The following is a 14,894-nucleotide window of genomic DNA, read 5'->3' as shown; positions in this document are numbered from 1 at the left end:
CAGGTGCCCTGGTGTCACCTCGCAGTTAGACGTCCTGAACCCCAAGTTTATCCTCGCGCATTCCACAAGGGTCTCAGCCCCCGAGTGACCTGTGCTGCTGACTGTGAACAAAGCAGAGCTATCATATGACACCCAGAATCAATAATGATTCACTGGAATATATTGATCATCTTTTTTCCAATACTTTGCGACCCGTATTTACAGTACAGGGGATTCATCAGTCCGAGATCTGTCTGCAGTTGCAGTTGTTTTTCTGATCCTGAGCAGGTGAGAGGGCGGACGGAGAGGTCAGAAGCCTCCACTAAAACACTACTTTGAAGAGGCGCTGGTCCAACATGAAGCCAGCTTTTGATGCGGCGATAGAACAAAGGCTTTCCTTTGACAAAGCTATGAACTGATTTGCATATATTGTTTCCATTGAGTGTGGTTGTGAAATTGTCTTCCAATTTCAAACTTGACAAAAATGACTTTTATATTGTTCCATAATATACTCTATATCCATCTAATCCTACAAGTATTCCATGCATCAATAACAAATATTCACTCTAGCAGCAGTGCATGGCAAAGCATCCAAGTGGTCTTCTCACTGTCATGCGAGGCCATGGCATAGTTTTGAGTGACTCTCACTCATTTTAATAAACATTCAATAAGTCGTACACCAAACCAGCGCTGCAACATTGTTCACTTATATCACTGGTTGTGTCCTTTTTTTTGTTTTGTTTTGTTTTTAATATGCATGCACATGATGTGTCGTGAATGGAAAGTTTTCTCTTTTTTTGTTGTTCTTTTTGTTTGTTTTTTAATTCCACCACTTGTTCAGGTGTTACTATACTCTGCATAGCTGAAGAAAGAGGCAGCGCTGCACCAGTGAACCTGCTCTGTGTTTGGGCAGGGGCGACTCTCTCTGCATGCAGACAGGGTTTGAATGTTTTTGATTGAATGAAGGTTAAAGGAGGCAATATGAAATCTGCATCACACCTCATGGGCCACATAAAAGCCTCCAGTTTGACACTCATGCCTTAAACAATATCTTTTTTTCAACGTTTGTCCCGCCCACCTCGGTTCAAAAAATAGAATTCTTGCATGGTTCAAACTGATCAGAGAAATAATTTGTCTTAGATCCACTGAAATTCATGACTCCAAACTAGACATATTCAATGGGCCACACTCATGCATTGTCCACTGCGTTGTGTGTTTGACAGCATTAGTGGGCATCGCACCGAGGTCCAAATATAGCTCTTGAGTGAAGCTACAGTTGAGTTGAGTTTGGAGCATTTGTCCGATCAAAACAACTTGCACAGCATACCTGAACTGGCAGCAGTCCAAAATATTAGCAGCAGCACATGATGGATGTGCACAAACACCCGGGGGGACCGGGTTGCACAAACAGCCCTAAGGTCAAGATGAGACTGAATGAGAACATTTTCAGCTCAGAAAACACACTCCAGCCTTTTCTTGAAGCGATTAGACTGGTGACTTATAATGGGATTAGCGCCATGCGTTGGTTTGAGCGGCGTGTTATTCCCGACAGTGTTGCCCATCTCCTCCTGCGCCCCTTGATGAATTCAGCAACACACATGTCATAATCTGTGCGCTCTCATTGGCTGCCCTTGTTTCCAAAGCAATAGCGGAATGCCGGGTGTGTAAGCAAGCGCCGCCCCTTTCAGGAAGCAGCTGCATGTAAACAAACCCAGCATGCGCGACACCGTGGGCTCCGTCTGACTCTGTGGCAAACAGTGACAATCACACTCTGGCTTCAAGGGCCTTGTACATATGTAGGTCAGCCTTATTGTGTAGCACTGAATCATTAGAGTCAAGCCTACACTTTAAATGGGTAACTGCCAGTTACTGTGGGAATTAAAATGCTGTTTGGAACTGGGGGAATCTTGTCTTGGGTCAAAGGTTACATCATGCTTATATATATATATATATATATATATATATATATATATATATATATATATATATATATAGTGGAGAAATATGCCAAAAACAAAGTATCACCATGCTTTTCATTTTTATTTTTATTTTTATTCATTTATTTATGTATTTTTTGTCACATTGATTCCCCGTATTTCAGTGGAGAAATATGCCAAAAACAAAGTATCACCATGCTTTTCATTTTTATTTTTATTTTTATTCATTTATTTATGTATTTTTTGTCACATTGATTCCCCGTATTTCAGTGGAGAAATATGCCAATAACAAAATATCACCATACTTTTTATTTGTATTTTCATTTGTATTTATATATTCATGTATTTTTATTTTTATTTTGTGACATTGACTTTGACTTTGAACCTGAAATGTTTACCCACAAAAGATACCATGAATCATAATAGATGGGAAACATTAACTTTTGTCCTGCAACTGCAGAAGACAAGAAAAAATTCTGAACTAATTTTAAAAGGGATAATATCAAATATGTATGTGCAAACTATTTCCTCAGCGAAAGACTGTTGTTTCCATGAAAACTTGCAGCATGTGATTCACCAGTCAACACTGTCCCAGGTGGATCTCTGCAGGAGTCACTTGTTCTTCAGCACTAAACTCCAAAATGGCCAAAACTCCTGGCCTGCTGACGAAAACAAAAGGGTGCGGAAAGGCCAGGGATAACAAGGTTATTAAAGAACATATCGGCAAATAAACACATGGAAAACAGCGCTGAAAATACCCTTGCAGAGAAACACCTATCCCATTGAGCAAGACTTTCCATTCACCAATCAGATTTCTGTTACCAGCAGCAACAGCCCCTGTTTATGCCTGCGCAGAGCTAATCCTGCCTCCTCATTGGCTGGGAGCGGCGGCTGGGAGCTTCCCCCTCTCCCATGTCCTCATGCCTGCTCCATTCCTGCAGATTAAGCAACACCGGCAAAACAAAAAGCTTATTTTTGTTTTTCAGCAAACACTGTGGACACACATAGATATTGCCAGGATGGAGCTATACATTTCCTGTGGTAAACAAAGCATCCAAGTTCAACTCAGAGCCTGTTGCCATGCACATGCGCCTGTCAGTGTGTTACTAGGTTAAGAACCGCATGTTGCTATGAGAAGAAAAAACACACATTGCAAGGAAGAGGGGCAATTGCATCAGTCCGCGGAGAAGACCTTGAAAACACCCCCCCCTCCTCTGCAGCATGTGTGAAATTCTAATCACAATTCAAGCGCTCTGCTGGCGGCTGAAATGCAGCACACGTGGCTCTGTAGAAGTTGAGTTGCACTGCGGTTACTCCATGAGTGTTCAGAGACAGCGGTACTGCTCCTCTATTATGAGAAGTAGCTGGGAACGCAGCCAGCTGACTTCTGTTTTGATCACTTCTGTTGTTCAAACAGTGCCACCCATTATATAAGACACACGAGGAGACACAGTCCAGCAGGTTGCGCAATCGCACGGCAGTTCAAGGAGCAAAACTTGTTTTCGCCACTTAAGAAAGCTAAAAACATGACGTTGCCGCTGAGGTTATCTCCTGTTATCTTGCGTTGGAGAGCATACATTAGCTTTCAAAGCAACCTGTTTGTGTACGAGCAAACCTGTTATTGCAGGCTGCTGCATCATTGTGTCGCCAATAACCATGACCTGTAATCCCGTGACGTCTCCAGCAAACTTTGCACGCTCCTGTTTGGCTATCACTTTCTCCCTCTACTACAGCAGTGCGGGATTCCCTCCAGGTTTCAGTGAGCATGTTGCCAGTCTGGCTGCAACACCATGTTGCTGCGCAGTCTGACTTTGGCAAAGAGAGGGGAAAAAAAGGCTGCCTTGGCATTTTCAAACCTATTGGTCTAGTTTTTGTATCGAGGCAAATAAATCACAATTCCACCACGCTGTATGGAAAACAAAAGCTAGCATTCTCATGTGTCTCGAAATAGCCTTTTGTTCATTTGTCATCATGCTTTGTTGGTTGAAGCTGGTTCAATTGACCGCACCCAGAGCTACAGTATTGGGATGAGTTAGAGAGGAGTGTCAAGGCTGGGCTCTCAAACACGTCGGGGCCAAAAGGTCGAGCGTGTGCTTCTGCCTATTGTTCATTATCTTATATTGACATGTCTGCGTTTCAATGGAGTCCAATGTTCACTCGCCGGCCACTTAAAATGAAATGACCGGCCAGATTTGGCCCCTGGGCCTTAGGTTTAATGCAGGTGTTTGCAAGATCTAATGTTATGTTATGGAAGTCATGTTATCGACAGCGTTGTTTTGTCTATCAGTCAGTGTTCAAAATAACGTGAAATGTTATGGACAGATTTGGATGAAAGTTGAGATGGGACAAGGGACAAATGAGTCAATTTTGGGAGAGATTCAGATCACACATAGATATAGAATAAATTTCAAGGTCATTTTCAACAATCTCACCCTGGTCTGTTCGATTATCAGTCAGGGAATTCTTTTTTAGTTCCTTAAAGGATTCTTTATTGCCGGAGATTTGCACTCTCTGAGTGCTTTTTGTTTGTTTGTATGTTTGTGGGTTGTTTGGTTTTTGCTTTATTTATTTATTTGTTTGTTGTTGTTGTCCATGCAAGCTTTTATTGTGTATTGTATCTTTTCTTTGGCTTCTTTTCGGTACAATATCTATGCATGCAGAAATGTGGCTCAACTCAAAGCCTCTGACTGAACCCCTTGTCTTTAACAATGAAAACGCTTTTATTAATAAATCAGATCCAAAGACGACCTTGTGGGCATTAATTGAAGTGAGATCATGAACGTTATAATCTTCATTTTTTGAGAATTTTTAAAATGATGGGGAAAGGCTGAGGGCTGAGAGTGGCTGCTTCTATTTCAGTCACCACTTCTTAAGCATTTAAAGAATCTTACACATCGGTCAGCGTAATGGCATTTGGGATTTGCACCCTCCACTTCTCCGCAGCGTCTCTCCTGTGACATGAACTGAGTCACCAGCGTCTGCATGCCGATCCAGAGAGTCTGTCCTGTGAAGATAAGGCGTGGAACTTCTCACATTTTTTTAGTCGGACTTCATGATGTCTGTGAGTTTCTCTGGCTGTTTCCAGTGATTTACAGTGAGTTCAAGTCCCCTCCTGAGCGAGCGGCCCAGGCTCCGCTCCAACCTTGCAGGCCGTGTGAGGGGATTCCTGGCGTGGCTTCAGGTCCATGTGCACCAGGAAGGCTGAGCGCAGCTATGTCAGTAATGTGTGGGGCTGCCAAGTGTGCAGGCTACTCCCCATATTTGGCGAGTGGCGACCATTGCCCCACCTCAGCCTGTCTGCCATCAGCAGCACAATAAAGAAGAAACTATGAGCAGAATGAAGAGGCGTGGAAAACCGAGGAGGGACGAGACATCAGATGCATTCCTATGTTCATTTAAGGAAATTTGTTGCATAACCACTGGATAAAATCGGAGTCTTCTCATCTCATGCATCTCATTTTCCTTGGTAATCGGTCTCAGGTCGATCGGCCGTCTCCCTCCCTCACTCTCCATGTCCTGATTTGATCCTTGACACTTTGCTGTGCAGCTTACGTAAAGACATAAGCTCACCGCCTGATTCCACCAGCGCGGTGTGAACTCGCAGAGTTGTAGTTCGCCTTTTCCCCGGCTGTTTGTATTTTGGACACAATGTGTGGAGGGTCAAATGAGGTCTCCTCCTTCAAGACAACAGCCAGAATCAGATCTGCGCCGGCAGCGGTGTGTCTGAAGCATATGGGGTCGCACTCATTCATCAGAAATACGGACAGAAAAGTAAGAATGAATCACATTTCATGGGGATACAGTACAGCAGAGTGATGCAATTACAGGGCAATGTCTGCAGACACATCTGACTCCAAGCATCGACGAGAACTGATGTCTCTGAATATTACAGAACAAGCTATTTGTGGGCGACAAGAACAACTGCGCACACAGTGTGACGTTTCTTTATCTCCTTTATCTTCTTCAATACAGTCAATTGGCGTCAGAAGTGGGATGATGACCTGAATCACCAGAAGCTTTTTTTTATGTGCCGCGTCGCCTTTGTGTCAACGTGCAGCACTGAAGGCTGCCTATAGTTTCCCCAACACCAATATGTTACGACATGGGACTGAGGCTGTCTTGTTCCCGCCAAGGTCTGGGTTCGGTTATCAGTCAAGGAATTCATTTTTAGTTCCTCAGAGGATTCTTTATTGCCGGAGATTTACACTCTCTGAGTGCTTTTTGTTAATTTGTATGTTTGTGGGTTGTTTGGGTTTTTCTTTTTTTTGTTGTTGTTGTTGTTGTTGTCCTCAAACTTTAAAAGCTCATCTTATCGTGTATTGTTTTTTCGGTACAAGCCTTCTCTCTCCAGTTACTCTGGTCGGAGCAACACGCGGGTATGGGACAGAGCAAGCGTCCTCCAAGAAGCCCACATGACTTCAACAACTCAACAACTTCCATGAGACTAGATTTTTTTTAGTGCTTGTTATTCTTATATTTCTCACATCTCATGAAACTGTATTTTCATTCCTCGATTTGTTCGACACCAAGTTGAACAACTGGGTTTACTGGGAAAAAATTGTATGTGCAGACTGAGACAAAATGGAAGAGATCCATCATCGCAACACTTCAAACATTTCCACACCAGTGAATTGGAAGTAATAAAACACCATTGGCCAGATCTCGCTTCCCTGACCTTCTCTCTATGGGATTATGGTGAAGATATCGTGGATCGAATAACAGTACAGGACATTGCTGACTTGAAGAGAAAGATTTCTGATGCTGTTGAAAGCATTCCACAGAAAACGGGGCAAGAAATGGAGTACTGTCTCGCCTCATGCATGTAATGTTGCCCATATAAAGGAGTGTTAAATGCGGTTTAAATGCAAGTTTGCAAGTTCTGATGTGAAAATATTTGGTCATTTAATTTGCAACTTTGACAAACATAAGCATCTGAACCAACACAGATGAGAAATAGTCAACAAAATAAATATATTGAATTGCTCCTTAGTGAAAAATATTGACACAGAAGAATAGTTGTGTTCTGAAGGCGACTGACATCAGGGAGAGCAAACTGTGAGATGACCTCATCGGCAATGACCTGCTGTGTCACCCTACCCCTCTGAGGACGCTGAGGATCAGGTGTTTGCCTTCCCCTTGCACACAGCTGTTTCCCACTGATTACAGCTTCTGCAGAAGCATTACATGGGAGTTTCTAGGTGAGCGTCATGTGATCTCATCCTCGCACCTGCACAAGTGAGAGCCATACATCACCTGTGACCAAACCACAGCCACTGCTGCTGATACACAGTGTGTGTTGGAGGGAAATCACCTGCTGTGAGGAGAAATCCCCTGACGTGTAAGTCAAAGAACTGGCGCGTCACCAGGTATCCAAGTGTTGAGCTCATTTCAAGTCGCTCCACAGAGTGACATGCGCCCGGGATTAGAGACGTCTAAAACCGTCTCACCCGCCCTGTTGAAGGCCCGCCAGAGCCAGCTGGGTCATGAGCTCACGGTACCATTCGGGCAGTTTCGAGAGCGAGAGAGAGAGAAGGAGAGAGTGGTACTGTGAAGGCTGGCTGCCAGCTCATGCTGTAATCTCATCTTGCTCGCAGTGCTTACTGTAAGTGAGCTGGAGCCGCGGAAGCACTGCACCGACCACAGTTCCCAGTGAAAGTAATGGATCTGGGAAAAGAGGAGTATCACACTACATCCAGCTTCAGAGATGTGACCGGTTAAATCTGGGAAGCTAAACAAATAAGTAGCAATGTACTGTAAGTGTTTTAATGTAACGATACCACACAGCATCAGTAATGGTGGACAATGTATGGAATGATGAGTTCCATTTAATAACACGCTAAATATTGTGTTGCAATAGACTTTCTGCCCTTTTTGTCAGTATAAATACCAGACATGTATTCACAATGTTTTTATGCATTGATTTCTTTGTAGAATGTGGATTTTAATCTTGCAAACCCTGTAGGATCTAATCTGAGGTATATATATATATATATATATATATATATATATATATATATATATTTTTTTTTTTTTTTTTTTTTTTTTTTTCCTTGTCCTCAGATTAAAAAAAAAAAGCATTGCTGTACAGTCACTTCAAGAACACAGTATCTTGTGTCAATGTAGCGTAAACTATCCACGTGACCTGACTACTTCTTAAAGGATCCCTATTGTGCATGTCTTTTTTCCAATAGTCAAATCTCACATGCTTAACAGTAGCAGTAACATCCAAATAAAATTTCTATTTCCAAAGTCCGAGCTAGCTAAACTTTGAAAAACTGCTGTATCATGCTGTACACTGACATAGCAACGCAGAGTGCAAAAATGGGCAATGAGCCAAGCCCGGTTCTAACGGATCAGAAATATGAATCTCACCTTAGAGCAGCTTCAATAAACCTGTTTGCTAATGCACATGACATTCACAACGTCTTGGTAAGACATTTGTTGCTGCATTTCAACACGCAAGTCAGTGTACGGCCAAAACCACATGACATCAAAGTAAAAATGAGGTGACATTTCATCTTGTTTTACGCTGACTCTTAAAACGTGGAAAGCAAAAATTTTTTAAAAAAAGGCCGTCTCTATGGAACAAAATAAAAATACGAAACAATAAATAGTGGAGTCCTTGGAATTTCTAGAAAGTCAAGATACACATCAGCACAGTTCCAACTGAGTGTGACGCTGGAATGGAAGCAATAAAAACAAAGAGCAGTAAAGCAGCTCTGAATCCCTGCGGAGGCTACGACGCAAATTGAGACATCAACTGACGCTGCTGAGATAAATCGATGACTCAGCTGTGCTGTGCACTGAGCTCATCCTCGGATATGAGGCAAGTAAATAAAGCTGCAGGCTTTTGGAAGTGGACTGAACCAGCATCTTTACTGCGTGCTTGTGTGGGTCCGAGCACTCCGGGTTTCCTCCCACAGTCCGAAAACATACAGTGTTGTACAGACGTAAGAGTCATTGTCACTTCTGATAAGTAGATAGAAATGAATCGGCTGCTGTTTCTACGGCAGTGTGTCGAAAAAAAAATGTAAAAATGTGAGAACACCTGGTTGACTGAAAAGCACAGAGTTTTGATGCGACAAGAACAACTGTAGCAGTGTCATTAACGTTTGCTGATGAGATCTGAACTATGAAAACAGTAAATGTGGAATACATATTAGTCATCATGAGTCAAAGTGACAAACCTGAAGACTCTGCCTCTGTATTTCTGCCAATGCATCAGCATATTTTTAAGCTAGAAAGTTGAAAGCTATATGTGACCCGGTGAGACGGACAAACAGACGATGCAAGTGAGACTAAAAAGATAGATAAAAAGATCTGTCAGCAGGTTGAAATGGAAGTAGCCTGGTTGCCAACACGGCCCACATGAGGTAGAGATCCGACCAACAAGTAGCAACACTGTTGAGCTACACGCAGCGGTGAGTCAGCAGATAGTCACACACAATACAAATCAAGATAATGACCCACAATAGAAAGGTGGAGCAACAACAGAGCAGCGTGGAGGAGGTTCGAAGAGTGAAAGCTGAGGGAGAGAAGCCTCCCCGGAACATCGCGCCGCGCACAGGCGCTTGTCAGCAAAGGCAATTGAACTTTGGCATGAGTCAGCACTTTAGCAGACAGCGCTCGCTTGGCAAGGGATTCTAAAATAACAGCGGTCGGCCACGCGTTTCGCCAGAGCTATTATTGTCCGCCAAACGTGCCGTGTTCACCTAAAAACTAGCCTCCAGCAAAACCCTCACAGGTAAAAAAGTGCAGCACAAGAGATGTAGCAGCAAGGGAGAGAGATATAGCCAAGCTTTTAGGCATCATCAGAAGGGATAGTCACTGGAGGGGTGGATAGTTTGAGCCTCGGATAATATCTGGCGGCCATTATTGAAGGTAGGCGTGTTCCCAAGCCAGAGCAGAGATGAAACAAGATCACCTGTAGATGCTGAACCTGCCCCACTTCAAGTGCTTGTTGAAGTTCAGCTCCCATCACTCACAGTCTTCCCTTATTTTAACCATTTACACCTGTGATCTTGTTCTTTTGGCTGTGACTCAAACCCCTAAATTCAAAAGATGCAGAGTCTAGTGAGGACCTCAGTCTTCTCCTGGAGTGGTTGGGCAAACTGAGGCCTGGAACCAAAGGTGAAGGGCTGGTCCAACTACATTCCTTTCATCACCGTTAGTCATAAACAAGAAACAACGTTTCTCCGCAGGGAGTCCTTTTTTTCTACTAACCTGGGGCGCCATGCGCAGAATAGCTGGTTTGTCACGCTGCTTAAGTTGTTTCTGGCATCTAATGTACAGACGCCTGGGGCAAATACATGTTTGTACCCAGTGCTGAGAGCATCGCAAGCTGAAGTGCAGCTGTCTTGGTCCACAGCTCTTGCGCTGTCATTACATGACTTTGTCTTGAGTTGAAATCCCCACTGTGAAGCCTTTAGAGTACATAGACTTCATCCCTCTGTTAGCCTTGGTATACCTCAGTACTCACCCAGAAGATCTGAAGGCTTCTGGACAGTGGAAAAGCAGCACTTCTTTGCTGTGACTGCTGCCCCCACGACCTGACTTCAGCTACCCGGTGGAAGATGGATAGGTGCATTTCTCAACCTCACTCTCCTATGTTCTCTGACTCAAGGTTCAGTTTGACGCCTGCTTGGACTGAGTTGGTTTTTGAAGTTTGCTTGTCCATGCTTTTTTTTAAATACTGGCTGAAATATTGACAGGCTGTCTGCATGCTGTAGCAATTAAACTGTTGTTTGTTTGAGTCTCACATCCTCCATCCTTCTTTGTTCCTCTCACAAAAACAAACGTAAGTCAGGAAGATGTGGGCCAGGATTCCCTCCCTCCCTGTCTGTCTCACTTCTTGATCTAGATCTCTTGCTCAGACTCATGCAGACAGTCTGGACTTTTGCTGCAGGCTTCGAGCTGTGGAGCAACACAGGGAAATGCTATTTCTGTGTGGGGGGGGGGAGAAATCCATACAAACAACAGCAGCTGACAGAAGGAGTGTTTTCCTCCGCAGACATCCACCTGCAGCCAGAGAAACAGAGCAAGCATCCACACTGATCTTGACATGACTTACTCCATTTACTCTAGATATTTACGGTCAACAGCCACACAGTGACACCAACTCCATCCTGAAAGTAGGTCAAAAAGATTCAACAGTGCATTTCGTGCTAAGTCGCAATGAAGCATATTCACTAAAAACACATTGTGTTTCTCAATTTGAGAAAAATTGCTCTCTTATCTGCGACTTATCAAGGCAGATAAAGAGGCTGCTACTGGAGGCTGTTATGAGGACAGTGCTTCGCTGACCTGTATACAGCAGGACATAAAGTGCTGAGTGTTTATGGGGTTTCAGATATTCGGAAACCGACAGTGTAACAGTTTTGACTCTAATTTTATTTTTGTTTTACCTGTTTCTAACCTTATTTCGATCAAAGTTTTTTTTTAATAAGTTAGATGAACATAAAAGCAACTGTGTTTGATTCAACTACTTAAATAATACTAGTAAATCTAGGTGTGGCCAAACTACTATGCAGGTAAGGTAAGGTAAGTAGCATGAAAGCCTCCTCCTTATTCCAGCTCTGGGTTGATTAAAACATTTCTCAGAAAAACTTTATGAGTAAGTGTTTTCTCTTTATTTATTTAAACTTCGAGTGAGTCTAACTATTTGACTAAATGGCTCAGGGTAAGACGAGGTGGCAAAATGGTGAACTCTTATTGAGGAGAGACTGTGACTGTGTAGTGGTTGAAATCAAGCAGTGGTGTTTTACAAGGAAGGACAAGTACATCTAGGTTTTTGACAGGAAAAATATGGCATCTCAGGTTCTCATCAAATAATATTCCAAAGACAAACTGTGGAAGCGACATACAGATGTTGTCAGAGGTTTTTGGACCCTCTTCTTAAAAAAAATAAAAATAAATGAAATAGTTGCCTTCCTTCAAAAGCCTACGGCAGAGTTTTGCTTAATAATTCTAGTAACAATTATTATCATTTATTGAGTGTGCTTCTTGGAAACAGCTGGACCCTCATGCAGTCACTTGAGAGGTCACCTGAGATCTTGAAGATATTTGCCAATATTTACAATTAATACCATATTATTTAAAGAAAATTAAGTACTAAATCATTTTTTTTTTTTACGTATACATGTATTTCCATCCTTTAGAAAGAGTCAATGTCACATCATTCGTTATTTGTATTTGGTCAAAATGCAGCCATTTTTTTCCTTTCATTTCCCTTATTAAAACTTTCCTTCTGACTCCAAACTTTCCAATAAAAGTTGTTCATTACATCTGCGTATTTTAGATGAATATTTACACTAGACTGTATGTCCCACCTGTTGCCCCTAATACCTTACTATCCCCTAACAGATCATCAATAGATTTGAAGGCTTTATTTTCATTTAGTGACGATGAGTAAACATCCCAGGTTGAATTCTTTACATCCATGATACGTGTGATTTTATTAATAATTTTCATCAGGATATTCAGTAGGTCATAAAATGGTCAGTTATTGTATTTAAAAGGTTTTCTACTTTTCAATAATCTTTGAGTAAAGTTCAATCCACCTCTGTGTGTTTGCGCAAGCTTCAGCAGTGTATTCCTGGAAGACAGCACAACACTATGTTAAGCATGCTTGCTCCCCAGCTAAGTTTCCTTTCCTGCTTTGCTGGCAAAAAAGTGTGTCAACACAACCTCCTGTTCCTGGTGGGGTGCACAAATGCCTTAGCTCAGCACTGACAGAGCGAGTGCAGGGAACACAGCTACTCCTTCCCCGGCTCCGGCTCAGGCGGCTGCACTTGTGCAAGACGTCACATAAGAGAGCCGGTGCATAACAGGTCAGAGCACATGTCAGACACAGCGCAGAGGGAGAAAGGACTTCACGGACAAAGGGACGGATGCAGTTCAAGTATTTATTCAGTACGGTACAATTCAAAATCAATGTTGCATTGTTTTGACATCAGTCCAAGAAGACGCGTGCAGCTTGTCATGTCCAGTCTGCAGCAGGAAAGAAATGTCCAAGAGTTCCTATATCCTCAGTGTTGAGGATGACACCACCTTGCACACCTTCTTAAGTCCATCTGGAGAGCTTGTGAGCGCCACACGGGTCAACACCTCTCTCTCTTCTTCTCCCAGCTCCTTATCAGTGTCCATCGGGCCACCGAGTCCAACACACTCCTCAGTGCAGAGCCACTTGGAGGGTGCACCCTTGCCGGAGGGGGCTTCCACAGCCTTCGAGCCTCTTAATCCACACAAGTGAGGCCAGAACTTGAAGCCTTGACTTTCTTTTTTCTTTTTCCCATCAAAGTGTGTAGGTCCAGCTTCAGCGCTCGGGGAGAGTGATCGTGGGCACCCACTCGTACATGCTGCGGCTCTCCTCGCAGAACAAGCTCAGCTTGTCAAGAGCAGGGTCTTTCCACGGGTTTGCACTGGGGCTCTGGAGGGAGACAGGAGATGCATGAGATGAGATGAGATTCCCGGTCAGCCATCAGAGAATGAAGCAGAAGGGTGAGTGGAACTTACCGTGACCAGAATGCAGTGGGCATCTTTGGGCTCACCGGTGCTGTCAGCGCCCACCAGCGCCGCCAGCCTGTCGATGTCATTCACACGCACCACGTTGATGTCATTGTCAAAGCAGAAAGCCTGGATGAGAGTGAAGTGGATCTGAAGCGCGATGTCACACTCGTACTCCTCATCCGTGGCCAGGACGCAGAACGCCACACTGTCTGGGTCGCTGCACAGACGGAGCAAAGAGTCAGTCACCTCACCTCAAAGCTTGGAATCACAACAGCAGCTCGCGTTCCTCTTCACTTACGCGTCAGTACGTTTAGCATTTCTCGCAACAAACAAGTCAAGTCAAGTCAGTGCAACACTTACACATTCATGACTTTAGCAGACTCGTACACCCCGACGGTGAGGTACTCTTGTTTCCTCGCAGCCTTCAGCAGCTCCTCCAGCGCTGCTCCTGCACTTTGCACCCTAAACAAAAGAAGGCACCGTTAGTTCCACTGCGCACGCTCGCGCTTGACGTCTACCAGACGAGCGCAGTCGAAACTGCACCGCACAAAAGCGCAATATTCACCTGCTGTCCGAAGCTTCCATCGCGCCGTCCTGTCCGCGGATCTCCTCCAGAGTCATAGTTAGTAATCCAAGAGCGGGCTCGGAGTCGTGATCGTGCGTCTGTCGAGCGAATCGAGAGTCTGAGTCCTGAGCGCGCCGCGGGAGATCTTATAGCTTCCCACCAGGGGCGGGGCTTTCGCCTACGATTGGCTCGGAGCTGCGCGGATGAGGGAAGCAAAAGTCCCCGGCAGGTTGTTGACAAGCCCACGTGGGGGTGAGATTACAACCTTTTCAAGAAATCCCCCCTCCCCACGCTCACCCACGGCCCCGAAACACGCACTGACACATCACCAATAACGCGTCAACAAACAAGGTGAAATATCACCTTCATTTTCCAAATGTTATTGTGTGCGGTTTGTACATCAATCATTATTTTTGAGCCAGCATTGAATCGCTCAGAGTGTTTTGCATTCTTTTCCTCTAAAATTGTGTTTGAAATATGATAATCTTGTCATTATTTTGTGGTTGAAATACCGGATATGTAAGTTCACAAAGTTACAAACAACAGGCAGGTGGTCACAATATTATGGTTGCGTTGTTTTTGTTCCTAAAATCTACTGAATAAATTCGTGGTTTCGCCTCCTGCTTGTTGACATCGGAAAAATTCTCACAGCCGGTGGACTTTCCCAGAGTCCGATTAGTAAATACTGTCTTTCCGCTTGCGCTGGAGGCCGGGAGCGCGCATGCGCGGCTTATTCAACCACCTGAGCTCTTTACCGTAAGTCCACGAACTCACTTCCTGATGCGTTGACGGTGGTGGGAGGTAGGGAGGGGGGGTCGTGACACGCGCCGCTGAAAAGACCCTTTAATTGCCTCTCTCGCCTCGACGCGTGTCTGCTGAAGAAAAGAGTGTGGGGCAACAATGCA

General features: G+C 44.1%; 1 protein-coding gene across 1 annotated transcript; it reads right to left on the bottom strand.

The window, feature by feature from the left end:
* Positions 1–12,806: 12,806 nt before the first annotated feature.
* Positions 12,807–14,128, bottom strand: gadd45ga (growth arrest and DNA-damage-inducible, gamma a). Its single transcript, XM_053870858.1, has 4 exons — positions 13,990–14,128; positions 13,785–13,886; positions 13,431–13,641; positions 12,807–13,344 (listed from the first exon to the last, which is right to left on the bottom strand). Exons 1-4 carry the CDS (start codon positions 14,043–14,045, stop codon positions 13,231–13,233), a joined length of 483 nt encoding a protein of 160 aa, XP_053726833.1. The 5' UTR covers positions 14,046–14,128; the 3' UTR covers positions 12,807–13,230.
* Between the last annotated feature and the right edge of the window lie 766 nt (positions 14,129–14,894).

This window comes from Synchiropus splendidus, chromosome 7 (assembly GCF_027744825.2).
Source record: "Synchiropus splendidus isolate RoL2022-P1 chromosome 7, RoL_Sspl_1.0, whole genome shotgun sequence".
Taxonomy (NCBI): domain Eukaryota; kingdom Metazoa; phylum Chordata; class Actinopteri; order Syngnathiformes; family Callionymidae; genus Synchiropus; species Synchiropus splendidus.
This window is presented reverse-complemented; position numbering and strand designations above follow the sequence as displayed.